The 26,381-nt window shown below is 52.4% G+C and overlaps 7 protein-coding genes and 1 non-coding gene across 8 annotated transcripts; 3 read left to right on the plus strand and 5 right to left on the minus strand.

Annotated features, from left to right (window-relative positions):
• Positions 1-1,746: 1,746 nt before the first annotated feature.
• Positions 1,747-5,222, plus strand: B0H65DRAFT_319424 (fungal-specific transcription factor domain-containing protein). The gene is made up of 3 exons (XM_062823393.1): positions 1,747-2,283; positions 2,338-3,192; positions 3,244-5,222. Exons 1-3 carry the CDS (start codon positions 1,940-1,942, stop codon positions 5,138-5,140), a joined length of 3,096 nt encoding a protein of 1,031 aa, XP_062677794.1. The 5' UTR covers positions 1,747-1,939; the 3' UTR covers positions 5,141-5,222.
• A 1,153-nt stretch (positions 5,223-6,375) lies between these two features.
• B0H65DRAFT_434123 (uncharacterized protein) lies at positions 6,376-8,587 on the plus strand (the record flags this gene model as incomplete). The annotated part of the gene is made up of 6 exons (XM_062825111.1): positions 6,376-6,534; positions 6,603-6,686; positions 6,792-7,878; positions 7,956-8,216; positions 8,281-8,422; positions 8,482-8,587. The coding sequence occupies 6 exons, from the start codon at positions 6,376-6,378 to the stop codon at positions 8,585-8,587; spliced, it is 1,839 nt and encodes a 612-aa protein (XP_062677795.1).
• Positions 8,588-8,827: 240 nt separating this feature from the next.
• Positions 8,828-10,112, minus strand: B0H65DRAFT_478635 (HotDog domain-containing protein). Its single transcript, XM_062827492.1, has 2 exons — positions 9,403-10,112; positions 8,828-9,245 (listed from the first exon to the last, which is right to left on the minus strand). The coding sequence occupies exons 1-2, from the start codon at positions 9,754-9,756 to the stop codon at positions 8,835-8,837; spliced, it is 765 nt and encodes a 254-aa protein (XP_062677796.1). The 5' UTR covers positions 9,757-10,112; the 3' UTR covers positions 8,828-8,834.
• A 708-nt stretch (positions 10,113-10,820) lies between these two features.
• B0H65DRAFT_478638 (Pex12 amino terminal region-domain-containing protein) lies at positions 10,821-13,012 on the plus strand. The gene has a single exon (XM_062827493.1). It carries the CDS (start codon positions 11,316-11,318, stop codon positions 12,657-12,659), a length of 1,344 nt encoding a protein of 447 aa, XP_062677797.1. The 5' UTR covers positions 10,821-11,315; the 3' UTR covers positions 12,660-13,012.
• B0H65DRAFT_t440 lies at positions 13,008-13,096 on the minus strand. Its single transcript has one exon. It is a non-coding gene; the product is annotated as a tRNA-Phe (tRNA).
• Positions 13,097-14,011: 915 nt separating this feature from the next.
• On the minus strand, positions 14,012-17,947 carry B0H65DRAFT_319673 (DNA repair and recombination protein RAD5C). Its single transcript, XM_062823394.1, has 3 exons — positions 17,874-17,947; positions 16,115-17,566; positions 14,012-16,058 (listed from the first exon to the last, which is right to left on the minus strand). The coding sequence occupies exons 2-3, from the start codon at positions 17,517-17,519 to the stop codon at positions 14,131-14,133; spliced, it is 3,333 nt and encodes a 1,110-aa protein (XP_062677798.1). The 5' UTR covers positions 17,520-17,566; positions 17,874-17,947; the 3' UTR covers positions 14,012-14,130.
• A 2,594-nt stretch (positions 17,948-20,541) lies between these two features.
• Positions 20,542-21,780, minus strand: B0H65DRAFT_319697 (Yqey-like protein-domain-containing protein). Its single transcript, XM_062823395.1, has one exon. The coding sequence runs from the start codon at positions 21,294-21,296 to the stop codon at positions 20,652-20,654; it is 645 nt and encodes a 214-aa protein (XP_062677799.1). The 5' UTR covers positions 21,297-21,780; the 3' UTR covers positions 20,542-20,651.
• A 2,429-nt stretch (positions 21,781-24,209) lies between these two features.
• Positions 24,210-25,817, minus strand: B0H65DRAFT_552817 (S-adenosyl-L-methionine-dependent methyltransferase; the record flags this gene model as incomplete). The annotated part of the gene is made up of 10 exons (XM_062829920.1): positions 24,210-24,321; positions 24,395-24,408; positions 24,494-24,563; positions 24,628-24,721; positions 24,778-24,936; positions 24,993-25,174; positions 25,232-25,317; positions 25,421-25,582; positions 25,637-25,751; positions 25,807-25,817. The coding sequence occupies 10 exons, from the start codon at positions 25,815-25,817 to the stop codon at positions 24,210-24,212; spliced, it is 1,005 nt and encodes a 334-aa protein (XP_062677800.1).
• Between the last annotated feature and the right edge of the window lie 564 nt (positions 25,818-26,381).

Consider the following 26,381-nt stretch of genomic DNA (forward strand, 5'->3'; position numbering starts at 1 on the left):
AGTCTACACCGTCAATCACGGTCACGGTCTACGGTACCTTTTACGCCAAACATCCGTGTCAGCCGTGTGTGTGTTCTCACAAAGTATGTTATATCTCCATCATCCAGCAATCTCTTGATAATATGCCCTATCTGTCCCAGCATTCTGGATCCCTCCGGCGTCGGCAGACTGCAGTCTCATCAACAAGTGTTCGAGAAGCCCTCATATTGGTCCCGTGGATATCATGGGTAACCCCGGGCACATACATGTCTCTCCTCCCATCTGGCTTGTCCGCCTGTCACCACTCACCAGTGCCAGCGCATTCTTCACGAGACACGAGCCACCTGACATCCCGAATTCTTTGCCTTTCTCCCTTTGGCACGTCATTGTGTTACAGCTTATAAGAGTCTACTTCGGATCAGAGAGCACTCAAGGGCATCAGACAATTATCCAGTGGCCGCGACTATCGGAGCAACTGCGTGATCCTTCATGCTGGTACTGGCACTTACAAGTGCTTTGACCAAGTTCAGTTTCTAACTCTGTCACTTCTCACTGCCGTTCTGGTGTCGTACAAGGTGGCTTTCCAACAATGTGCTTGTCTGGATCACCTCCCCCCGTTTCCCTCCCGTCCAATGTCTTTCCTGTCTTCCATCCTTTCCGCTCTCTTCAAGACACAACCTATCTATGGATACCCTTGACACTTTCTTCCATCTCTTCCAGCACTTATACCTACCCCTGTCCCCTTTCTGAAGCTATTCGCTATGCCCCAAAAGTACACGGACTTAGTGTACCCTCAACTACACGCACCCGACCCTACCTCCCTTCCAAACCCCTGCTCATCCCATTCCCCTTCCCTCCTCTGACCCTGTTCGTCTGCTGTTACCTTGAGCCACACCCAAGGGCTTGGTGCACCGACTGGCTTGCCTCGGTGAGGTGAGCTCCTGGCTGGGCTGCTTGCGTGCAGCTCTAGGTCTTACAGACGGGAGGTAGACCCATGCCACAGGCAGCAGCACCAACGAGGCAAAGGGACCTGGGCACTGGCAAAAGGCTAGGCCGGGCTGTTCTTGTTGGATGGACGAACAGTGTTCCCAAGGAGCCGTGTCCCGTTCGCTTGAACCACGCCTCCTGAAGTGATCCGGCCTCTAGAAATAATCCTCTGGCTGATGACTACCCCTCCCGTTTCGTCCACCCCGGTCGCTTGCTCGACTGGTTCCTTCCGGCGTTCAGGCGCCTTTTCCCAATGCGCCCAAGCTGGCGTCCATCGCCGTCCTCCACTTTCCCGTCGCGGGCGGTAGTTTCATGGGTCCGTTCCCATCGAGCTTGTTACTGATTATTCCCACTCAGTAGGTCCTCTAGGTCTCGGAGTATTTCTCCTCTATCCTAGTCTTGACAGGAACAAAGGACGGGAAACAACAATCGCCTTCTCCAAGCCATCCACCGCGCTACGAGCTTCACGATCCCCGCTCTTACTTCCCCAAAGCTTCTCTTGGTGCGGGGCTTGGCCAGTCCGGCGCCGACGATCCCTTCGTCCTCCACCACCGACCTCTGACCCGAAACCAAGCATACCAGTCATGATATCCTGAGCCTCGAATCAGCTTGTCTCGGCGAGGAAGAGATCTTGTCCCAACACCACCAAGCTCCCGTTGGCGCGCAGTGGCCAGTATCGGGCCTTCCACCTGTCTTCTCCCGTTCTGCTCCTGACTTCCGTTACACACTTCGGTTCTTTACCGGAACAAACACCATCACCGGGCGAGCTTGCTGTTCATCTGGATCTTGTACCACCGCCCTTCAAGACTGGCGACCCTGATTTGCTCTTGTTCGTGGCCCAGGCAGTTCAACCGCCGTTGCGCCACCCCTCGATCCTCTAGCCCCTCCTATCCCGGCGCGTGTCACCTTGACCGACACCAAGTGCGACGTGACCCTACCGAGGCCGGAGTCCCCGTTCGCAAACCGGTCCATCATGACTTCGGTGCTCCCATCACAGTCTACCGATATTAAACCCTCCCTTTCAGACTGTCGCCCAGACGGAGCCATGCCTCAGTTTCAGGAGCCGACGCCTCCGCACAATATCAAGCAGGAAGATGAGCATGAGCGCGGCCGTCGTCGTAGTCGATCTGATGATAAAGATGTCGAAGGGCTTGATCTAGAGGATATGGAAGACGGTGATGGAAATGGGAACGATGCCCACTCATCCAATGAGGAAGGGCCCGCAAGGAAACGACGCAGAAGCCGTAAAGGTCTGGACAAGAAGTTTGAGTGCCCTGAGAAAGGTTGCGGGAAAAGTTACTCCAGGGCAGAGCATCTGTACGTCGGCCCTTGTTTATACGCAAAACTTAACGCTAACTCTTGCTTTGATAGTTACCGACATCAGCTGAACCACAATCCGAAACAAGTATATAAGTGCGGAATTGGTGATTGTCAACGCACTTTCGTGAGGCTTGACCTTTGCAACCGTCATAAGGAGCGCCACACAGCTAAAGGATCAGCATTGAGCAGAAAAGACTCCTTGATGTCCCAAGCCTCTCCCACGACAGACGGCCGTCCTCCTTTTATGGCTCAGGGTTCCGCATCCCCAGAGATAAACCGTCCGGGTAATGGATACCCCAAAGGCAGGCCGCTTACCATGCAATTCAACTCACCCAAAGATGCTATGGGAAGCCCATATACGCCTATGGCCGCCAGCGCACCCACAAATGGTTACTCGAACGGCGTTGACTACATGCAGCATGATGCTCACTATCAGCACATGACAGGACAAAGACCCCTTCAACACTCGCCGCCTGGACCTCAGCGGCCATCGGTGCAGACGAATGTTGGCCCTTACGGGGTGTTGTCTCCTGTTTCTACGCAGCCGGGGTATCATAGTCATCCCGTGAACACACCTCAGTCTGCGGTTCCATATGTCACGCCGCAGAATTTTCCTCCTTTTAGTCTACCTCCATCAGACTTTGCTACGTCGTCTCCCGCAGCCGTTGCCCAACAGCAAGCTTATGCGCCCTTAACAACTGCAGAGTCTTTCGATCACCACCCGCAAGATACTGGGGAGGTTGTGCGGCTGGATCAGATGAGTATGCAGCAGACAATGCCAGTCTTCGGCACTGACAGCATCCTCAACAAGTCACCATATGTCGGAATGCCCGAAGATTTTATGGCCTACCTGTTCAACACACATGGTGAAGGATCACCCACCGTAGTTCCTGTTCAGGGGCTAAAGTAAGTATTATCTGAAAACACTCTTCGTGCACTTTGCTAACTTGAGGCTAGTTATGGAGAGTTCTCTACCAACCAGTATCCGTTCTACAATGACCCCAGTCAGATGGGCTACTTCCCACAAATGGCCCCTCAACAAATTATGTCCGTTGAGAACCTTTTGGACCAAAATCTCCCCGAATCAGTAATTTCCGATCTGAAGAGCGCCGAAATATTCGAACTTATCAAGGAAAGGTTCCACGAAAACGGCCATGCCCCGATTGAGAGGCAGCGCGACGAAATTCTCGAGGGCGACCGCAACGACGAGAACCACATGTTGAGTCGGAAGATGATGCAAGCCTATATCGTGTCTTACTGGCTTCACTTCAGCGACCAGATTCCCATTCTTCACAAACCTACCTTCTCTCCCGACAAAACACCAAATCTGCTCCTGATCGCTATGATGACCATTGGCGCCGCTTGTCTGGATAAGGCATACGGTCAGAAAGTTACCAAGGCGGGCGCCGAGCTGTCCAACTTTTTAGCCTGGCATCTAAGATGGGAGATGTTCCAGGACCCCAACTGCCGGCCGCCAGCCAAGCTTTGGGTGTTCCAGACGCTCCTGCTTCTCGAGCTATATGAGAAGATGTACTCGACAAGAGAACTGCACGAGAGAGCCCATATTCATCACGCAACGACTATCACGTTGATGCGTCGTGGTCGAGCTTTGATCGGCAAGTCAGCTTTGGACTCTCCCCCGAACCCAAGATATGACAAGACCAACGGTTCGAGACATTCGTCAACATCCGGTATGGCTCACACACCAGACGAGTGGTGGAACCATTGGATCACAAATGAAGCGACTCGACGTGCAGCATTTGCAGCCTTTGTCATTGACTCCATCCATGCTACCATGTTTGGCCACTCGACCGTCATGGTTGCCCATGAGATGCGTTTACCACTACCGTGCGACGACAAGCTCTGGAAGGCGAAAAGTAGCGCAGAAGTGGGAAAGATCGAGGCGGAGCTAATGTCGCAAGGCAAGCCGATAGGATTCCTCGACGGGCTCAAGCGAACATTGAACGGTCAGACAGTGCAAACCAACTCATTCGGCCGCACCATCCTCATGGCGGGTCTGCTTAGTGTTAGCTGGCACATGAACCAGAGAGACCTCCAGGTTAATTCCCTTGGGGCTACCACGGCTCTTGGAGGTCGCGACAAGTGGCGGACCACGCTTACCCGCGCGTTCGATTCCTGGAAGAAGGAATTCGACAGGGCTCTGGAGGAAAGGCGAGGCGACATGGCTGACCCTTATTTCTTCGGAGTCAGGGGTAATGAGACCGATGTGGTATTTGAAAGCCGTGTAGTCCTGCACCACTTGGCTCACATGGCCATGCACATCGACATTGTAGACTGTCAGATCTTTGCCCGAGCCAAGCGCCTTCTGGGCAGAGCAATCGGCGCGCAAGATCTCAGCAGCGCTACACGTCGCATGAAAGACCAGTGGGCTCCCTCAGCCAAAGCCCGCGACGCAACCTTTTACGCCCTGCAATTCTTGCAATCCGTCTTGCTCCCCACCGGCTCCGGCTCTCCCCAATCAAACGGCTACAGCAGCCATATGGATGAAGAATACTCGGCCCGCGACGACGTTCTCCTCAACCGGCCCTGGGTCCTGTACTTCGCCGCTCTTGTGGTGTGGTGCTACGGCTATGCTTTGGAGGGTGCCTGTCCCGGGCTGCCCATGCCGGCTACCCACCAGGATGCCGTCCGCCAGATGCGCGAGTACCTTATTAAGTACGGCAGTATCCAGTCACCGGAGGACCTCAAGTCGATGAGGGGCATCAACCAGACCACGGCGCTATTGGTCGTGTTGAAGGATACGTTCCGGGTGACGAGGTGGGAGTTGCTTCATGAGGGCGCGACACTGTTGAATAATTGCATACATTTGAATGCTGGCGCGAATGTGGCTTAATAGCAGTCTTCGGGGCTCTTACATGTCGAGTTTTGTGCGGTTGGCATTGCATTGGCGGAATCAGTGCGCAAATGTGTCGGCGAAGGAGCGATTTTGGCGGTGGAAGGCGATGATGATGTATTTCCCCTATACATGTTGATGAAGGCACGAGCTGAGATGATGACATGGCGGTACATGAAAAGGGACTGAGCAGTATACGAGGGGACGTTCGTTGCGTTTTTCTTGAAGGGTTGTTATTCTTTCACCACACATCCTTCACTTCATCTATACCCCAGCTATATGTTTTGTGGTTTCATTTCGCGGTCTTATTTCTCATTTTCTCTCAAATGGGTGGCTAGCGCTGCGTTTCCATCTGATTATATAATAAAGCACCTCCTCACTGCACTTGTCCTCGGCTTTTATTCCAAGTGTTATCTCCGATTTGCGGCACTGTTCTCATGACGAAAGCGTTTGCGTGGTACAATGACGGATATGATCATTCCATCCCCTCCGATTCCCGAGGGGCACATTGATAACCTATCCGGGAAGTCAGTTGGGGAAACCCCTCCTCAGTCTATCTTTCCGCAACCGCGACGAGACACCTTTTTTTGACCTGATGCGTTTCTATTTGCTGCATTCTATCGTCCCTTCGGTCATAACATTGCTCGGGCCGCGGTTGCATTGCGGTCTGCAGAACGCACCTACCTAAATGTATGCCTCGCGTGCATTTACGATCGATCGTCTGTTCCTACTTTCTCCAAGGCAACCCGTGGATTCTGCCAATCATCCAAGCAAGTGAAGCTCACCTGAGGAAGGTGGTAATTATCACCTCACAGTGATCGAAGCTCGAATTCTCATAAAAAGTTTAATATCAGAACATCATTCTTCTTCCTTCAAAACATTCGATCACCTTGCCAGAGACCTCGGTCGAGGGATTGCCAAACGACCCTCCTCCTCGCCTAACATCTCATCATTGTTGGTCCAGCATCACCAACGTATCTTCTCCTGCAAGCATCTTTACACTTATTATACCTCGCGGTTACTTATCTAATCTCACATTACATTACTCCTTCATTCTTTCCGTCTTCCGTTTCTTGCCGACCTCACTACCTCTAGAAATTCTTACCGGCCTACCTACTTGGCTCCTATACTCGCTCCTTTCTTGACCTCTCACAACTAGTACTTGAAGATACTACCCCTTTCCGACGTCGACTAAGATCAGTCACTTGAAGCGAAACAAGTAATCGCAAGTCAACATGGTGCTCCTCACTCAGCTTCCCTCGGAGATCATCAACAACATCTTTGGCTATGTAGCGCCCGACGATTTACCCAGTATCCGAAGCATCTGCCGACGGTTACGGGGACATGTCAAAGGAAATGCAGTTCTACATCGTGACATTTATTATCGGTACTTGGTATGTACTACCAATTTGCCGACTTCTTCATCCTCTCCTCAGACCTGATGCTGGCTGACACTACACAGGACGAACCACCAGAGGATGTGGACTGGGAGCAGAGCCTCAATGATCTGGTGAAGTTGCGCAGACTGTGTGGACGGGAGTATTCGGTAAGGTCTCACAACGACGATAGCATGCTGTGAAGGGTTTAATCATCAAGACATGCTTCTTTTCCATGATGATTTGCGTTGCCAGCTTGCTAACATCCCAAACAGAACTTGGAAATCTCATGTCCCAACATACACATGCCCAAAATGGCCTTCGTCCACCACGCCGTAACCAAACTACTCAAAGCCATTCCTCCATCCTCTTCCCTGTCAACCCGCGGCGGCGGCAGCGAGCACAGCACCCAACAGCCAGTCTCCTCCTCCTATCCCCCCTCGCGAAACGCCGCCATACTCTCGCACCTCTTCTCCAAAGAATCCGTCCGCAACGCCTTCCTCCAGGGCTCCCAGCTCTACGAGCGCGCCCACTGCTTCGACTACCTCCCCATCCCCATGCGCACCATCATCGACCTCGAGCGCTCGCGCTACATCCGCATCCCCGTCTACATCGAGTACCAGCAACAGTCCGCCAAGATGCACTGTCTCTTCGGCGTCGGCGTCCAGGCTCCTGCTACTTTAACACTGCCCAACAACCCTGCGCTTTCATCCTCGCTCAACCTGAACCCCTATCCTCCTCCCACGCCGGGTACCAACGTACACGCCACCCCGCCGAGCCCGCCGCTGCCTACCCGCGACGGCCAGATAAGGTCGGCCTTCTTTGGGAGAACCTCGCTTGTTCCTCGTCTTTACCCGTACGCGGTGTCGAAGGTGTACGACCTCCGCGAGTACACCATCAGAACAAAATGGGGACCGTTCCGCGCGGACGGGAGCGGGAAGGTGGATTGGGAGAAGATGGAAGCGATTTTGCTCGTGTTGAGGACGAATATCAAGCTGAAGGAGCTGGACAGGATCCCGATGGTGGGGAATGTCTGGAACACGCCGTTTGCGGGGTGTTGGGAGGGGAGTTTGTGTGAACTGCCGAGAACGGGGAGCAACTCGAGAGATGGGGACGGACAAGGAGGGCAAGGTCCGATGGGGGTGGGGAGTGGGTATGGCGGTTGGTTTCTGTGGGGGAATACGCATGAGGATTGGGATTCGGATATTGCAAATGATGGGGCTGTGGATGACATGGAGGAGGAGGACGGGGATAGTGAGGATGGGGATTTGGAAGAGGAGGAGGATGATAGGGATGTCCACTTGGAGATGGCGGATCCGTATGGGGTCTCGGGCGTTTGGTTGAGGGTGGTTTGTTTTCTGGGTGAGTCGTGCCTTCACTCTGGCTTATGTTGTGATCGAAGATATGATGATGGAACTTGCTAATGCATCATGCAAAAGATTACACCGACTTCTTTTCATTCAACTTCCCCGACGATAGCATGCCCTGTCCCGAGAGCATGCCGAGACCGCCCTTGGACGTGGGCGAGGCAACCAAGTTGCTCATGATGAAGATCAATGTCACCAGAATCATCTACCCCGAGCCAGGCACGGGACATCCTGAGATCAACGGAAAGATCTGGCCCATCGTACACTGGAAGGGTTATGCTCGGTCGTTCGACGGGTCTCCCGGAGAGGCGCGTCTCACTTGGGGCCTGAGAGGTGAGTTCATGACCCAGATAATTTGGACCACATAGATATCGTATGCTGACAGCGGCAGTCGCAGGGGTCGTTCAAATGACACCCGAGGGCGAGGTCCGGTGGACGACGTCTTCCCTGTATGACGGCGAGGAAAGATGGCGGAGCGAGGGGATCCAGATCGGGGGTATCAAGTCCGCTCGCGGGGTGATTGGGAACTGGTTTGACAAGTATGATATCATGTTCCCCCTTTCTCGGCTTTTCTGGATACTGACCACGTTTTTGGCAGGGATTACAATCCTCATGGGCCTTGCGGACCTACGGCGTTTTGGAAGATCTCGGACCTGGAGGCTGCGCGGCCGCGGGGCGGTCACGGCGGTCAGCAAGGGCCATAGCAGGACTTGCTACCTCTTTGTATGTCTTTCTTGGAACTGTGAAGCATGAGATGGATGGTCTAAGATGGCTAACCGTTAACATCAGTATGGCATCAAGTGAGCTTCGTGGGAACGGGATCATATTGAACACACACCTGCCTTGCCTTGCATTTCATCATTTCCCCTGCATATTTGTGTTTTGTGTCTGTAACTACTACCATATCTGCCTGCAAATACTACAACAACACTCTCATCTCATCCTCTCATCTCAAATCTTGCTAACCTCCGGATCAGTATTAACCTTGCCATGCTCACAAGTAGCCACCAACGCCCCATCAGTAGCCCTCCTCATCTTCCCGCTCAAGCTCGCCATCCTCTTACCGATAGCCACAACCTCGCACTCGATAAAGATCTCGGTCCCCACGGGAATGGGCCGCAAATACGTCGTGTTCAAGGTCCTGCTCACCCCCAAGTAATACCAGAACCCGGGCTTGGAGACAAGGGCTAAAGGCATGGTGGTGCAGTAGTCAAACAGTGTCGCGATGCACCCGCCGTGCAGGTTGCCTAGGCGGTTGCAGTGTTGCGGTTGGACCGTGTACCGGAAATAGGTCTTGGGGTGGGGGAGGGAGGGGTCGGAGGAGATTAACTTGAGGAAGGGGATGAGGGAGGTTGTCCAGTCCTGCTGATTATGTTAGAAGGTTTGTTTGGAATTTGGAACTTGGGATGTGTATGTGGTGATGTGGTGATGTGGTGATGTGGTGGTGGTGATAAGTCAAGATGGTGGTGGTGCTGAATGGCAAGTGAAGTGAAGTGAAGTTGGTAGGTGAATGACGCACATGATCGCCGCTATCACCGCTAGAAGCTTTCTCGAGTTCTCGTCGGTTCAGTTCGAGTATTCGTTGTTCGCCCGTGTATTTTAGTAGACTTGGGTCGACGGTACTGCTTGGTCCTGCACTTCTTGAGGGTTGTTGCTGTTGTCGTTGTTGTTGACTTTGCTGTTGTTGTTGATGTTGATGTTGATGTTGATGTTGATGTTGATGTTGTTGACCACCACCGCTCTTTGGCGGTGCCGCCGACCCCTTTCCTTGTTGTCCTCCTTGACCGACTGCCATCTTTTGTTGGTCTGGCGATAACGAAACAACGACGACTTCAGATGTCTTTACTGGGCGATGATAGGTACGGATTGTCATTTTTGGACGGGACGGGAAGGGAAGGAATAAATGTATGTATATTGAAATTGTGGCTTGCAGCTGAGTAGTGTTACTGCGCGGGCGGTTGTAGATTTCCGTTGTCGCCGCGGTGTTAGTACCCGACCACCGGGCAACGAACACCAAAACAGGGAAGTGTAATGTATGGATGGGTGTATGTACCGGTACAGTGGGATTGTGAGAGCGGGAAACAAAACACTGAATGACAAAGTGACAATTGAAAGCTGAAAGAAAGGTTGAAAACCAAAAGAGGGGATATGCCTGCCGTGACTGTCACAGGGGCTAACCGCCCAGCCGCCCAGCCGCCCAGGTATCCATTACAATTCTTGGGGTACATGAACAGCCTCGGCTACCTATCAAGGTCCACGATAAGATGGCGGGCAAGTAAGCATGCGCCTGAGTTCAGCTGAATTGACCCTGGAGGGAAGAGGGGGTCAAATAACAGGGCATTCAACAGCTTGCCGAAAGTCACGTTAAGCGACTAACGGGAACTTAGAAAATATACGCCTGTACATGTACTGTTAACGCAATAGCAGATTTCATCAACGGCCTTTTAGGAAAAAGTTCCGTTGTAGTTCCGTTGTAGAGGTCTTTGAGAGGAAAAAAAAAGAATTCTTCTCCAAGGTCCTTATCCAAGGTCCCATCTTCTCCAAAGTCCCATCTTCTCCAAAGTCCCATCTTCTCTAAGGTCCACAGTCACGATGTATCATCTTAGACAGCACTTTTAGGAAGAGAAGAATAGAAAGAAATAACATAGTCACGATTCGAATTGGAGGTCTACGAAATATCTACGGCTATTACTACTACTACGGTATATGAACATTCACGCGCGTACGTGTATACGCGAGTAGTAGGAAAGTAGGGCTTATATAGTGGCTTTGAAGGTTGAGGAGGAAGGAGCGAGGACGAAATTGGAAAGAGGGAGAGCGAACATTGAAAAGAACAACGACTAGAACGGGGAGCAGAACAGGACATTCCATTACAACGGGATAATCAAATAGAAACTTCTAACGAAACGAACTTGATTTTTCCGCTTCGTGGGAATTCGTAGCCGAAGTTAATGTACAATATCGTTCTAGAAAGGAGCCGCTGTTAACAGCCTAACGCTCTACGAGTGCCCCGTTATTTGACCCCCTTCTTCCTCCAGGGGAAATGTCCACTCACAGTGCTAGGAAGTGCCACTTTTGATGCGTTGCGACAGGCATCCACTCCTCCCCCCCCTTGTTCAACTTCCAGGAGGTCCAGGTCCCATCGCCCCGTTCCCGAACCGCGGCCCCGTCTTCAATTCATCCCGATTGCATCCCGTCCCCGTGAAACTTGACAACGACAACCAACAATTCATTGACGGATCATCCGACGACGACATCGCGCCGACGGCATACATCGAGAAAAGGCAAACTCCGTAATTGCGCAACGACACCGGAACCCGAATCTCGAACCCAACCTCCCCCTACAAACCGGCGGGGAGCCCATCCCATCCCATCCCATCACATCCCGCCCCCCAAGCATAATAACCAACCACAACCACAACCGCCACCACAATGGAATTCGTCACCGCCCTCCGCGGCACCTTCGACGACGGCAAGCCCTCCCTCTTCGAGCTTCTCTCCGAACAACAGCTCGCCTCTCTCCTCCCGCCTACGCTCCGCTACCTCCTAACCGTGCTCACGCACCGCTACCCGCGCCACCTCCTGCGCATCCTCAACTCGTTCGACGAGCTCTACGCCCTCGCCGGCCTGTTGGTGGAGCGACACTACCTCAAAACGCGCGGCGGCTCCTTCACCGAGCACTTCTACGGCCTGAAGCGCGAAAAGGCGCTTGCCGCCGAGATCCCTCGCGCCGCTTCTTCGGCGCCCAACGTGGTGCGTGACGCACTGAAACTAAGCGATGCGGACATCTGGAAGAACCTGGCGGTCATGGTCGGGATCCCTTACTTAAAAAGGAAGCTGGATGAGGCGTACGAAGTCGACGCGCCGCGCGCCATGCTGGGAGGCCAGTACACGCGGCCGCCGGCGAAAGGAGCCAAGATGAAGGAACGGTTCCTGTATTACTACCGGTGGTTTCTACGGAACGTGTACCCGAGCCTGAACGCGGCGTATTACTTTGCCATGTTGGCGTTTAACTTGGGGTATTTGTTTGATAACACAAAGTACCATAACCCGTTCCTGTGGCTGATCGGGACGAGGGTGCGGAGGATGAATGGAGCGGATTATCAGGCTATTGAGGCTTTGGAGAAGGCGGTTGCTAAGGGTGGTGCACCCAGGTCAGGGGGGTCGATGCTAAGCCCGAGGAATATGGGCCGACGACTAGTGGGTGGCTTGTCGCTGGTGCTGCCGACGAGTATTTTCGCGCTCAAGTTCCTCGAGTGGTGGTACGCGTCGGACTTTGCGAAGCAGCTGAGTCGCAAGGCGGCCGAGAGTCTGGACCTGCCGCCGCCGACGGTGACGGGCTTGGTGGAGGCGCAGGCGAGGAATAAGCCCAACAAGCCGAAGATCACGAGGACGTCGGAGGATGGGGTGGAGGAGAAGGCGGACGATGAGGCGGAGGAAGGTGGTGCAGAAAGCAGCGATAGCAAGGAGCCGACGCCGGAGACGGCGCCCATAGCGGCTTCGACCCTGTTGCCGATTTTCACGGTGCCACCGCCCAAGAGTTCCGATCTCTGCCCCATTTGCGAGGACGAGATCCAGACGCCGGCGGCGTGCCAGACGGGTGTGGTCTACTGCTTTTCGTGCATACACAAGTGGATGAGTGGGACGCATGCCAGGCAGGAGAAGTTCATGACCAAGGAAAGGGAGGGCAAGTGGGAGAGCGGAGAGGGGAGGTGTGCGGTTACAGGAAGGAAAGTGTTGGGAGGGACGGAGGGGTTGAGGAGGATCATGGTCTAGTTGATGAGCTGACTCGGCTCTGGGGAAAGTTTAATGGATAGCATCGGATCGGGCATGAATTGTAAAAGTGAACGTTAGACATATTTAATGGCATATATAATTTTGCAGTTGGGTAACAAGTCACACACAGACTAATATCCTAGATCAGTATGAAGCATCGGATCTCGATCGACCATTACAACAGTTTCCTTGTCGTGCAAAAAGGGGGGGAATTGGGGATTTGAGGAAATTTACATGGATCGATCACTCACAAACATGACGACGACCTGAAGGAAAAGAGAAAAAGAAAGACGACCGACACCACTTCAGTGAAACAACGATCCGAAACTCGCAAAAAGCAAAAGAAGATGCGGTTTGTGTGGATCGAACACACGACCTTCAGATTTATGAGTGAAGTGGACTTCAGTCTGACGCTCTCCCAACTGAGCTAAACCCGCTTATTGTTGGATAGACAGTGGAGAAGCTTCGCTTATAAGGTTGCATGCACTTCGAGAGTACGTACCATGCTTCTGAACTTTGCAATTTCCTATCTCCTTCAGTTCCTATCTTCTGCCTGTGTCTTTCTTTCGTGAAGACGATCTGAGGTAACTAGCTAGATTGTAGACAACTACGCATGCGCAGTGCTTCCTCGTGGTAAATTGCATGATCGTTAGGTAAACCTCCTGCGAGACGTCACGGTATTGGACTCCCACTGTACTGTGACCATAACATTGCCTAGCCAGATAATCCTACCGACGGCCGCCAGCAATTGTTCCCCTTATCTGCATACAGAAATCCCATACCTTGACCGTGTGTATGTATATATGATGGGATAGCCGCAAGGAGTATTAAGGGGTATAACCATGCATGGCATAAGTGTAAGAATAACAAAGCTCAGAAACCCATATATATAGAAAGAGAAGAGTGATATGGATGAGTAAAAGTGGAAGCAACTCATCAAGATGCGCAAGAGTATCCGTATAAACTCGCAAGATCTAGAATCCAGGACAGTCCGGCAACGTAGGATTGGAAGAGTCCGCCATTGACGTCAAATCCTGCGTTACCGGACTGTCCTGGATTCCGGATTCCGCGAGTTTACCGTACTGTAGCACATAATCCTCCCAAGTTTCCGTTGCCCTTCCTTCTCTAGATAAGCTGACTGCAAGACCACCACCCTGATTATCATCCTGTCTTGACCCGAGTAAGCGGGAGAAAAACAACCCAAGCAAAGCGGAGAAGAGAAGTCGACGTCCATAGCCCGTCTACATGTTATAATCTAGCCGAGCCTGTTGTAATATGTTCCCATCGCGCCTTATAGGTAACGCCATGCCATAGTATTGACCCAGCCCGGACGCAAAACTCCTCTTGCAAAACCCGCGCATGATCCGATCCGTCTATCCCGTCTTTGAAGTGGAAAAAAAAATGATAATAACGAAGCGACCACCCATCCATCCATCCCTCCATAAACCGCATCGAGGCAAGTCAAATAGATTCACTTGAAAAGACTCCTCAAATCCATCAACCTCTGCTTCGCCGCATCCGTGCGATCCATCACCTGTCCCTTATCCCTACCATCCATGCTCAAGCTCGCCAGCTTCTTCTTCTTCTCCTGCAGCCTGAGCATCTTCTCCTCAAAGCTGTTCGCCATGATATACCTGACCGTCCGTACGGGCCGCTTCTGACCGAGGCGGTGCACGCGGTCGACAGCCTGCGCCTCCGCCGCCGGGTTGAACTGCGGCTCCATCACGTACACGCTGCTGGCGGTGGTCAGGTTCAGGCCGAGACCGCCGGCCATGATGCTAACGAGAATAACCTGTACCGAAGGGTCCTCGCGGAACTTGTCCATAGCTGCGGTGCGGGCTGTGCGCGTCATCTTGCCGTCGAGGCGGGTGAAGGTGATGCCGGCGTCATTGAGGGCGAGTTCGATGAGATCGAGATGCGAAGTCCAACCGGAGAAGACGACGGATTTGTACGTCGGCTCGTGGGGCGCCGCCTCGCTCTTCTGCTTGTCGGCCAGTAGCTCGGCAACGAGTGCGCGAGTCTTGGTGTGTGGTCCTGAGTAAGCGGTGAGGTCTTTGTTTGCGTCTCCGTTCTCGACCTTGGCGGTTCTCGATTCATGTTCGGCCATAGCACGGGCACGGTGGAGTTCTATGCAACCAGGCCTGGTTATGCCCGAACATGTAGAGCACGCTTCGTTTTTGATGTGGTCGACGCATTTGTTGCAGTAGACGTGGTAACAGTTAGCCTTGACCATGTATCCGACGATATCCTCCTGACGCTCAGATTCGAGGTCGACCACCTCGTTGGAACCCAGCTTAGTGTTGCACCTAGCACAGTTGTCGCTGTTTCCTTCCTGCATCAGGTAGAGCATCTCGTAGGCCTTGCTTTCAGATAGGACAAGCTGGGCTTGATCATCGTCACTATCGAGATCAATAGCCGTGTCTGCCGTCATTCCCTGGAGCTCTTTGAGGTCATCTTCGTTCAGAAGATCTTTGCCGTGAGCACAAATAAGGCGAAGCTGCAAGATGGAACGCAAGATGTGGATCATTGTCTTGCCTCCAATAATGCGTTCCTGACCGATGGCTTGACCGGTCAAAGTCGCCACTCGCTCCTTTGCGGTTTGTGCAAACCAGTCATACACCCGTTTCTCCTCGGGCGTGAAGTCAAGCCTAATGATCTCGTCAGTTCGTGGCGGAAGGTTGATCTTGTCCTTCAAGCGACGCAACGTTATTGTGTCGATGAGAACGCGAAGCTTCGGCACGATTTCGGGATCGGCGTTCTTGAACGGAGCAATGATGTATTGCAAGAATTTGATCTTCTCATCAAAGGGCTTGACGCGCAGGAACGCTAGAAGCGAGGCCAGATCCTCGAGCTTGTTCTGGATCGGCGTACCAGTGACAGCCCAGCGGCGGCTTGCTTGAAGCCGGCAGATTGACTTGAACGCCAACGTGTTTTGCTCTCGGATCATATGTGCCTCATCTAGCACGATGCGGAACCAAGCCATCTCCTCCAAGGGGTATATGCCTGCCTTGTTTTTGGCGCGGGCGTTGAGTTCGCTTGAGATCGATCCGTAGGTCGTGATGACGAGGTCGTACTGGGCCAGTTTCTGCACATCCTTCACACGGTTAGGACCATGGTAAATGTGGTAAGACAAGGTGTCGGGTTTGATATGCTGCTTGATCTGCTCCTCCCAGTTCGTAACCGTGCTCAATGGGCAAACCAAGAGCGTTGCCTTTCCATTCAATCGCACCGGCGTTAGGCCCATAGCTTGAGGTTTGGGCACCTCAAAGTACCTAGCTGCATTGGGCTGCTTCTTCTCGGGCGGCTTCGGCGGTTGAACAGGAGCTTCAAGGCTCCAAGCCGCAGCCTGATCCATGGTCTTTGTAAGGAGTGACAAAATACTCAACGTCTTGCCGAGACCTAGTTGAAAGAGTCAGTTTCAAAATCGGGAAAATTCATATCTTGGATGAACTTACCCATCATATCCGCCAGAATACCTCCCAAGGCTGGCGGCGGACGCTCTCTCTGGCTTTGCATAGTGACGACGTTGTAATAAAAATCTACTCCGCGCGCATCCTTTCTGCGCTGCCAAGTGGACCGTGTGAGTTTATCACCATAATCCTGAATCTGGTCTTTCTCACGTTCAGTCATGAAGTAAAGGGCTTGCTTTTGGTGCTTAAGAAGCTCAGTGGTAATACGCGGGTCGGGCTCCATCTGCTCCAAGCTCTCGGATTTCGGGAGTGAGTCAAAGACACTCATCACTTCGCTGCGAATCTCCTCAACAGTACGGGCGGTTGCCGAATGGTGCAGAGAATAGGAATTTGTTCCACCCAAGCTGTTAGCTCGGACCGGAGGGGCCGGCCTATTCTCCTTCGCATGAGGGTTGAAGACCTTGATGCCAGGCTCGACGCGTGGCGGGCTGAGAAGGGCAAGATGATGTCTAGCCAAGTGGTTTCCGATCTGGATCGCAAGCTTGCGAGGGCCGTAAAGCATGAGCTCGAAAGGGACTGCCGCCGAGATTGCCTCGCCAGTTTTCTCGTTGGGGTTGCTCTTACGTCTTGGCGGGATCCTACAATCAGTACGTATTCCCATAGCAGATGTCAGGAGGTTTCCCAGACAATACGACGTCTTAGCGTCAAGATACCCAAAGATGACGCGAGTGCAATCGTAAGCAGGAATTCTATTCGTGTCGGTGTCATCCACTCGCTTCCTCAGTAGGATTTTGATCTGCGGCCAGTAACCCTCGCCAAGAAGAGAAACCATACCAGGCTTCGGAGCAGGGACCCGGTGGCAGTTGATAGTAGTTCCCTCGATCATACCGTAGCAAACTTCTTCATCTTTGGTCAGGTCGAGCTGCTGTCGGGGTTGAGCAGTTTCTGAGTCGCCATCCGTCAAGTCGACTGTCTCAGTTTGCCTCGTCATCATGGCCACTGGCGTCGAAGCACCTGATGTGCCATTCTGTCTGACCTCTTCCGCAAGCAATCCGCTGCTGGCCCCTCCAAACGTGTTTGTACGCAAATGGTCATTTTCGTTGTACGTCTTTCTGCGCTTCGGCTGGGGCACAGAGATGCGGTCTTGGACATTGTGGAGTCGTTCAACCTGAGGACCGAAGCCGTTTTGGAAAATGGGAAAGGTTGGCGTGTTGCGCACATGACCATGCAGGGTGGCGCCATAAGGCAGGCCGGAGAAGTCGATATTCAGCGGCTGGTCATTAGGACTTGTGAACTGAAAGGTCGGGCTTGAAGGCACACTCTGAATCTGATGTGCAAATGATGGTTGCTGAAATGAAGGGGATGCCCCAGACTGCGAGGTTAAGTCTGAGGTTGAGGAGGCAGCAGATGAAGCTTTGGGGTTCAGGAGCGCTTCCGGGTTCCACGACATGCTGTCGAGCTGCCGCGATACTGTAGCGAGCGATGTGTGTATTTTGCCTGATTGTTGTTGTCAGCACTGGATAACGTTGACAATCGCGTGAGGCAACCCAAAAGGTAAAGCCAGCGGAAAAGGAAGAAAAAAACAGCCTGGCAAATATTGAAAGATCCTTGTTTGCAAGAGGAAACGAGGGGGCCTGATTTGTGAGATGAAAAGTGAAAGTTGGAAAATAAAAGAGGCGGGGAGGAAGAGAGAAATCAACAGGTTCGCGGTTATCAAAGTACCCGCACCGCACCGCAGGGTAAGTAGCGCACTCGCAGCGGCGTTAACACCGGGGATCTAGATGGGTGAATGGGTCAAACTTACTGGCGGTTTAGTAGTGGTTCACCGTCGGTTCAGTCGTTTCAGACTTTCAGATGCCAAGACCGAGACGTCTATCTGAAAGTGGAATTTGATATTGCGTTGAGTTGTTCATGTAAGTTGTTGTCCAATATCCGGTGTTCAGGGTCCAGTGATTCCACTGAACGGGGCGAAAATATGCCGGCGACGTGCAGCCTGTGGTTAACCGTTCCCGCTGAGAGATGATGCAACGGCCACCGTCATCACAAGCACAAGAAGATCTTTTTCGCAGCGGCGTAACTCTAGCGGCGGCGGGAGGCTGAGGGACGATCCGGAATGTTGTGTTGTCTGAAGGTGGTGGTTGGTAGCAGTGGGGAGCTTGGAGAGGAGGCACAACAGGCGGATGAAGTTAATCTGGGTACCCGGTACCTCTATCTCTGCACCTCTGCGGCTGCCGCGCATGTATCAAACCGGTGTCGTGCAATCAAGTACCTGCCTGTGGCTTTTTGGTGGATGAAAGTAAGGCAGGATCAATCCCTTATGTGAGGGAGTGGCACGCGCAAAGTGAAGCTTTTCTGAAAGCACCGAAATATGTATCGTCAACAGTCCGCGCGCAGTGTGTCTGGGTCGTATTGATATAGCGATCGGATGCGAGATGCAGACAGGGTCTTGGTGAAGTCGGGTCTGTGCCAGCGGTCCAGGTCCAGTCAAGGTCCAGGCTGCTATTTTGAGTGGTGGAAGGCGGGTTCGTCTGCCGTTCGGTTCGGGTGTATGGAGGGGCAACTTCACCGCGCTTGTGAATTTGGCAAAGTGGAAGGAAACGAGAGGAGACTTGGAAAGGGAGTGCAGGTGTGAGTCGAAAAGGCAAGAATGAGAAATCTTGCCACTCCCAAATATGAGCAAAAACCGTTCAAAACAAGAAGGCCGGGGTATCTTAAAGAAACTTGCAACCAAGGCAAACGAAATATCAACAGACGAACTTTTGGAAAATTGTGGAAGCTGTATCTGACGGAAGCTTCCTTTATTCTGGACTTGTTATCGCGGCCCCCCGTTGGATGCGATAGGCGCGTGACCCTCACAGACTGGAGTAGATACGGCAGCACGTGCCACTAGACACTTTGTGCCCTGTAAGAACCGTATGCACTGCAAGTCACGGGGCATTTTAGCGCGACCTGTGCCTGGTGGTGGGCAACTCGTGGGGAGCAGCATTTACCGGTATTTACACTTCCGTCTCACCTGGGAGATTCGAGGCAGATGACTCTCATCCGTACCTTTAGCTTGAGATGACGAATTCGAGGCAAGGGGGCTCAAAGAGAAGCAGGTCAGGCAAAAAGAAAGTGCAGTACTAACTAACCTCTTCAAAATCAGTCATGACTGATTGCGGCGAATATCAAAGTTCACATGGTACTCAAGCGCAGACCAGCGTAGTTGATTCTTCCAATACCGTATATCACTTACACAACCCCTCGCAACTCAGCTGAGCTCAGCTCCAAGAAAGACTCCAACCCCACCATCCATGAGATAACCGGATAACATCATCAACTCAACTCCGATCCAAGACAACATGCCTTGTTTGAAGCAGACAACACTCTTTAGCTTGCCATGATTCCTCGCTTGGCGCGGGTATTTATGGAGGGTAATGTTCGTGTGAGATATCTCTGCGATCCCATTTTGGTATGATTATGGTGTGTCTCCCTGAAACAAATCGAGTACTACCCCAACATCGGACGTTAACTCGCACCGACACTCCTGAATCTTTTGAGATGAACCAGCCGTGCCACAGAACGCCGCGTATTATTTCCGCTTGCCTTGTGTTTCCCCAACTTGCGAATTTTGTTTTTCGGCAACCATACCCGAGAGGTAACATTGCGCGATTGGAGCCTTTGCAATTAGATTTCTTATTCCAGCTGAGGCCTCACCGCATTTTGAACCGCTTGGTTATCTAGTTGGTGGCCAAGGCAAAAGTCCTGAAAATGTTTACGTTATGGAATGCGCAGTCAAGGGTTCCTTGGCATTCGGGATTGCTGGCTAAGTTGTTTGATGACAGGTTGGATAGGATGAAAAACGTTGTGAACAATAACCCTCACCGATATGATTCATTGGGACGACAGGGACTTGTGGAACGTAATAGCCTGACCGGTGAGGTTCAGACTGCAAGACAAGAGATTATCAAATCGTCCCAAGACGCTCGGAGCTCCTGTCTGTGATGCAATACCTACGTCTCGAAGGAAAGAGTCGGCTAGATGTCAACTAGGTCGGGAAGTGTTTGGAAACTCGCCACACCATGGGGAGAGAAACCCTTTGGAATAGCATCACCGCAATGTTGCGATTTTCGCATGAGATGGATGACTTGGGTCGGCGGTGAGCGAGTGTTCGGTCAAGTAGCGAAAATGTTCTGTTCCTAATACCGTCTGGTTGGGACATGGTATTTTGCCATAACGTCTAGATGGACATGAACAGCCGTATGCGAATGCGCCTTTTCCGCCTAGCATCCCAGAGAGTGGACGCTTTTTCCTCAATGCGAGTCCGGTAGCCGCTGTTGCCAGCAGGTGTTGTTTTTCTCCAACACTAAATCGTAATATCATCCATCATACCTCCATCGCATGGTGTTTTTGCTCTATCCTTAGCCATCCGCCGCTCGCCTTTACTGGTTGTTGTACAGAGATGTAATATTAATACACTGAATCGAATTGGTATCGTGGGTTGTCAAGTTCCATGTATAAAGAGGGAGTCGAGTCGAACCGAGTTTCCGTAAAGCCGCATTGAGCCGGGAATGATTCTTCAATATCGTCCACCGCAGTCCATTCAGGCCTTGGTGCCCATAACCTCCTTGACGATCCTGGCAACAGTGGTCTTCTCGACATCCTTGCCATCGAGACGTCCGCCAGGACCCAGAAGCTTCTTCATAACCTCGCCCATCTTAGCATCAACACCCTCGGCCGCCAGCTCCGACTGAACCGCCAGGACCACATCCTTGAGCTCCGCCTCGTCAACAGACTGGACGCCGCTACCGGCAACGTATTCCTCGAGGACACGGATCTGCGACTCCTCCTTCTCGACAAGGTCACCACGGCCGGCGGCGCGGAACTGGTCAGCAGCCTCCTGGTAACCGCGGGCAGTCTTGCGGAGGAGGGCAACGAGCTGGGCGTCGGTCTCGATCGGCTGGGAGGTCTTGCTGGCGTTGAGGACAGCGGCAAGAACGGCGCGCAAAACGGCCAGGCGAGGGGCATCCTTGGCGCGCATGGCGGTCTTGAGGTCACCCTTCAGCTTAGCATAGAGAGGAGCGGGCGCCGGGGCTGCCTCGGAGGAGTAGGCCCTGATGGACTTGCTGGGGAGCTGCTGGGACCATCTTGTGGTGGTGACGGCGCTGCGGGTGAAGCGGCAGGTCTGGCGGGGAGTAGAGCGAGCGAGGAAGCTTCCGATGAAGCTGGCGGGGAGACGGGCGGCCATGATGGGTATGTGCGACTGAAGAGTGACGGGATACTCGTTCGAGGATGGCTGAAAGAGGGATGGGTCCGGCGGATGCAAGGAGGAGGGCAGTCGGTCGCCGAGGTGAAAGTGTCGAGGTTACAGCGGGGAGTTGAGCTGATAGCTTCCTGTAACAGACCTAATCGTCTAGTAAAATCCGAGATCTCAAATTCGATGATAGATGTGCTGTTGATTGGTTGCCCCAGAAATAAACTGGACCCTGTTGGGGGACGTAGTGATGGTCATTTTCTGAAAAAAATAACCAAATTCCCGAAATTATCGAAATTCAGAAAATATCGAAATTCCAAACCGAAAAATACGGCCCGTGCACCTCGCCACCAAACTGCCCTCACTCGAAGTGGTATCAACTGTCACAGGGCAAAGGTGCCTAGCTGTGACATGTGTTGTCTGCCTATATATCCATTGGGGAGTAGAGGTTAGGTTCCTATCTATTTCCCCAACTTTGCTCCCCAACGGGTAGTGCGTGTATTCGAGTTCTGTTTAGCGAACAGAACATCGATCCATCTTTTGGTGTTCTGGCGCAGGCATTGCACGCCTGCTCCGTGATATTAACTTCATCGACCTTATTGGCTACCCAAGATGAAGAGGTGTAATGATGTTTAACGAGTTATTTGGGAGACGAATCTTTGAAATCGTTTGAACTAAGGAGCCAAAAAACCTGGACCTGTTTAGCCGATGTTTGCACATCTCTTAAGCACTTACACCCTCACGTACGGAAAGCTTAGCGGAAATCATCATATCTTTTTCCTTACCTTTCCTTACTTTTCCGTTCCTTACCCTTGCCGTGAAATTCCCCCCCATTACTAGGGGGACGTACCCGGACTAGCCCGAAGCTGTTGATCGAGCTAACGACGATGCTACCGCCAAGGTGGGGGTCGCCCGGGTTAGGGTTGGCTTTTTGTAGGGTCTCTTCCTGAAGACGTAAATGTCAAGGGGGGATTATGATCGATGTAAGGCCTGTCGGTTTAACGGAAATCACCAAAATGGTGGTATCTTTTTTGTGAGAGACTGTGTTGCTGTCGGAAATGAGGCGGTCGATTGGATTGCCCTTGCTGTTGGTGTTGTGTTCTTACCTTGGTAGCCCGCAGCTGCATCCCGTCTTCGGACTTCCGATATGATGCACGGGCACTTCCTCACGGCAGAAACCTCCCGCAAGCAGATCCCGGACCGAACTTCTTCTCTGGCTGATGGGAAATTGCAAACCTGATATGGCGGTACACTTGGGAGAATCAAGGTTCCACCACATTGTAACCTTCAACATCCCGAGCGGCATCCCGAGTAACGCCGGAGACTTCAAAGCTAGGTATTCAGGGTCGGGTATTGCAAGGGTCGGAGCTCTTCCGGAGTGCCGGTCCCGCCAGTGGACTCCAATAGCCCCGTCACTTCACCTCTAGCGCTCGGCGATAACACACTCGTTTGACGTACCGGAATCGATTATTGCCCGGGCAGTCGAAGATTGTCATCCATATCCATGGGTGTCCCAGGTTATCGCAAGTCCCAGGCCGAGATGGCTTCCAGTCATGATGATGTATTGTCCGGAACCAGCCCAATGTGGATGTCGCTACTTCGACGTTAGATGCCGAGCGGGAGGCCTGTTGGTGATGATGACGCCAATGAAGGTGCAGGATGGGAGTACTAGTTTATGGAGCATTCGCTGCAGAACATTCATAAAGGGTACATTCTTGCCATGATTGAGTTCTCTCTGCACTGCAGCGGGGCTGGCACGGCTGGTATAATTTTTCGCTGTTTCGGACGTTAACCTCAACGAGCTTATCCCAACCGCTCGCTTTGTTGTAGTGACTCGTTCGGGCAAATCATCTCAGTTTCCGGGTCAAGTTCTTATGCTACCGACGGACGGAAAATATCTCGTTGAAACAATGGGACGAAGTGGAAGCCATCGATGGGAACTGGAGCGTAGACCGGCTGAATTGGTCTTTCCTCGTCGGCTCCCGTTGTTTGAAACCAGTTTGAAACCAAGGTAGCTCAATCTCACCACGTCCCGATCACTGGAATTGTTAACGCGCGTAATTTTCAGAATTCACGGAAGGAATCGATGATGAGTTCGACCTTTCAGCTACTTTGATTCGGTAATTGCCACAGGGTTTCTCCTTCCCTTAACCGATTCTGGCTATCTGAACTGGACAAGTCACCGGGGGAAGGAACGATGGGCAGACTTTTCGCCCGCTAGATGCTCTCTTGTCAAGGCAACAGCGCCCAAGCACTTCACCATTCCATCGGTCGACTCAGTTCCGCGCGTTGAGGTTTTCTTGGTTCTTTACTCCAATTCGCTTCCGATCCACTTCAACTTCCAACTCTTGCCTGCGACAGCGAGTGTCTCCCCATCCACGAACTCCACCGTCTTTGCCGCTGAGTTCTCGGGTATGATTTCCCCGAAATATATACGCCTAGGACTATTGATGAAATTTAGCGTGGGACGTGGGACGTTGGGGAAATAAAGGTGAGGGTTATGAGGTGCACCCTCGCACTTTCCCGGGCTCGCGGATTCAAATGTTCCGTTAGCATGAGTGCCGGGATGACATGGTGTAACTGGAAGGTGTGGTAGCATTGATTTTCGCGGAAGACCGCCCATCAACCTCTGGTCCGTATCATTCTCACCCATCTTTTCGGCACCGGGTCGCGTTTGTGCTTTTCCACTTAGTGTCAATTCCAGACGCGTTGGACATGGCCATGCTGCTGTTGTTCATCGCCATGCAAAACCCCTCGCCATGCAGAACCCCCGGAGGTGATCCTTTCATTTCGAAGCCCGGCTAAGCAGAAATAGAATGCAGGTGTCGGATCCTCTGACCAGGAGTTGATGACAGACTTCGGAGTGAGCAAGACAGGAGACTCAAGGTACCCATCTCGAGACAGGCTTCAATGCCGAGCCCGCTTCCTCGCATCGCCATGCTTCCTGTCCTTTGGCGGAACATAAGCGGTGTAGCTCGGCTGCCTGCTACCACCTGGTTTGCGACCTATACAGACATAGCTGCAGAGAAAGAGTCAGTCTCCCAATTTCGGCCATCATCAAATCCATCGGTTGTATTGGGGCGTCCACTTACACCGGAAAGTAAGCCTGATGCAATCGGTCAAGCTACAATCAGCACCTCTCCATTGACCCTTTGAACCCGAACTAGGGGAGGGGGGATCAGTTTACATACCTTGAAAGCTGGATTATCAGCTTCACTTCGAGCTTGCGCTACCAGGAGCTGAACGTCGGTTTGTGACATCCTTTGAGAGATCAGTAAGTCAAAGAGCCGTTGCCATCTCCATGACACTTGGGATATATGCTTACCCTAGAACCTGCGTGAAAGGATAGGCACAAAGAGAAGATAGCATTCGGTGGACGATGGGCCGGCTTGCTTCTCCGATGTTGTGGTCTCGCGGGTCTACAAAGTGCGTTAGACAGGGCGTTATACAACCACTGAGCAACTACCGGACTCACCATTCGACCACCCGCACAGGGGCAATGTCACAAGTCTTGTTTCCACTTCGACAAACCCAACCTCAGTCAACATTTGTTGCAATCGGAGAGGCGCTCTGGGGTCCTTATATGGCTGGACACTCTGCATGTAACTCTGAGACCACACCTGCAGAGCATGATCTTGAGCTTTGGGTCAGAACTGTTCAAAAAGCGCCTTGTTGGACGAGTCGACTCACTCGGTGTCAATGTCCCATTATCCGATTGGGCGTTGAAGTATATCTCAACCATTTGACACCAGCCTCCAGGGCGCAAAATCCTGAATACGTCGGTCAGGTAATTGATCCATCGATTGGCATGAATGCCGCCGGACATCAACCGACTGTGCACCAGGTCGAAGTGGTTCGAGGGGAATGTTGAGCTGTTGGCGTGTCAGTCTTATGGTTGTCGGACATCTCAGGCTCTCGGGCTGTCTCACGGACTGTTCAAGTCGTCGATCTGTAACTCCAGGTTGGCGGGCAAGTCCTCCGGCATTGGATACGGATATATATCGAGTCCGATCACCTATGTCTCCAAAGTCAGCAATGGGATAACGCGACCTATTGGCCCAAAAGAAGGCCTCCGGCTTTAACAGTCACCACATCTTTTCAGTCTGGGCTCAACGAACCTCGCATTCCGGATATTGCTCTGCAGCGTCAATGGCCCACGAAGCAGAGCCAGAGCCACAGTCTAGGATCCTCCGGGGGTGTGGGATAGGTGGGAAGATCAGTCTGTTCTCAAACATCAAGTTGAACAGCCCATGGATATACTGAAAGTACTCGATTTCGTCCTGAGCCAGTCATGGTTAGGTTGAAGCAATGGCAGGCGGGTGGACAACTCTCACATCGTCAACAGGGGAGAAATACACGCCATGTTCCACGGCATATCGTTGATATTCCCTGTTGTGGTGCAATATGACATCGCGGTATGTCTCGTCGACAGGAACTGTCTGGAAGTCACTATGTCTCGGTCAGTGACTAGAAGTGGGCTCTCAGTTGGGCAGAGGAGAGGTACCCTTCATCCATTGGACGGCAATTGGAGAAAAGGACGAATATGGTGAAAAATCACGGGGTGGAGGGGATCGGGGAGAAGGGAAGAAAGATCAACGAGAGAGGAGGGAGAAGGAAGAAGGAAGATGCGAATCACATGGCCAAGCTTATGCAGAGACGGTGTCGGATGAAACGGTCGCTAGCGAAATGGATTCGAAACCTTAGGGCTCAGCAAGATCGCTGCCTCTATCGCGCTTTGGTGGGCTCCCCAAGGTGGACAAATTCCTCTTCATGGACCCTCACCTTAGAGCGTTGCTCCGCGAACAGGCACCTGGAAAGCGCCTGTACAACCACTTCTTTGCACGTGCGGCAAACATACGGCACACTTTAAATTGGGCGAAGTTTGCTTTGTGGATCCTGACTCGGGCCAGTTCGCTCACATTGGCCGACCCGAGGCTTTTGCACCCCACGATGTTGCTGTCGATCGTGTACGTCTGCTGGTACATCGTTTCCATGGGTTGTGGGAGAACAGATCCTCTACGGGCCCGGCCGCTCGCTCACTTGGCAAAATACCTGGGAAGCGGGTAGGAGGTCCGTCTA

The sequence above is a fragment of the Neurospora tetraspora genome (genome assembly GCF_033439725.1).
Source record: "Neurospora tetraspora strain CBS 560.94 chromosome Unknown B0H65scaffold_8, whole genome shotgun sequence".
NCBI lineage: Eukaryota > Fungi > Ascomycota > Sordariomycetes > Sordariales > Sordariaceae > Neurospora > Neurospora tetraspora.

Coding starts and splice junctions, on each gene's coding strand:
- B0H65DRAFT_319424 (XM_062823393.1), top strand. CDS start 1,940: ATGACTTCGGTGCTCCCATCACAGTCTACCGATATTAAACCCTCCCTT. Junction 2,284..2,337: donor TACTCCAGGGCAGAGCATCT/GTACGTCGGCCC, acceptor TTGCTTTGATAG/TTACCGACATCAGCTGAACC. Junction 3,193..3,243: donor GTTCCTGTTCAGGGGCTAAA/GTAAGTATTATC, acceptor ACTTGAGGCTAG/TTATGGAGAGTTCTCTACCA.
- B0H65DRAFT_478635 (XM_062827492.1), bottom strand. CDS start 9,756: ATGACAATCCGTACCTATCATCGCCCAGTAAAGACATCTGAAGTCGTC. Junction 9,246..9,402: donor GCGGTGATAGCGGCGATCAT/GTGCGTCATTCA, acceptor CATAATCAGCAG/GACTGGACAACCTCCCTCAT.
- B0H65DRAFT_478638 (XM_062827493.1), top strand. CDS start 11,316: ATGGAATTCGTCACCGCCCTCCGCGGCACCTTCGACGACGGCAAGCCC.
- B0H65DRAFT_319673 (XM_062823394.1), bottom strand. CDS start 17,519: ATGTCGTGGAACCCGGAAGCGCTCCTGAACCCCAAAGCTTCATCTGCT. Junction 16,059..16,114: donor TATTCTGGCGGATATGATGG/GTAAGTTCATCC, acceptor TCTTTCAACTAG/GTCTCGGCAAGACGTTGAGT.
- B0H65DRAFT_319697 (XM_062823395.1), bottom strand. CDS start 21,296: ATGGCCGCCCGTCTCCCCGCCAGCTTCATCGGAAGCTTCCTCGCTCGC.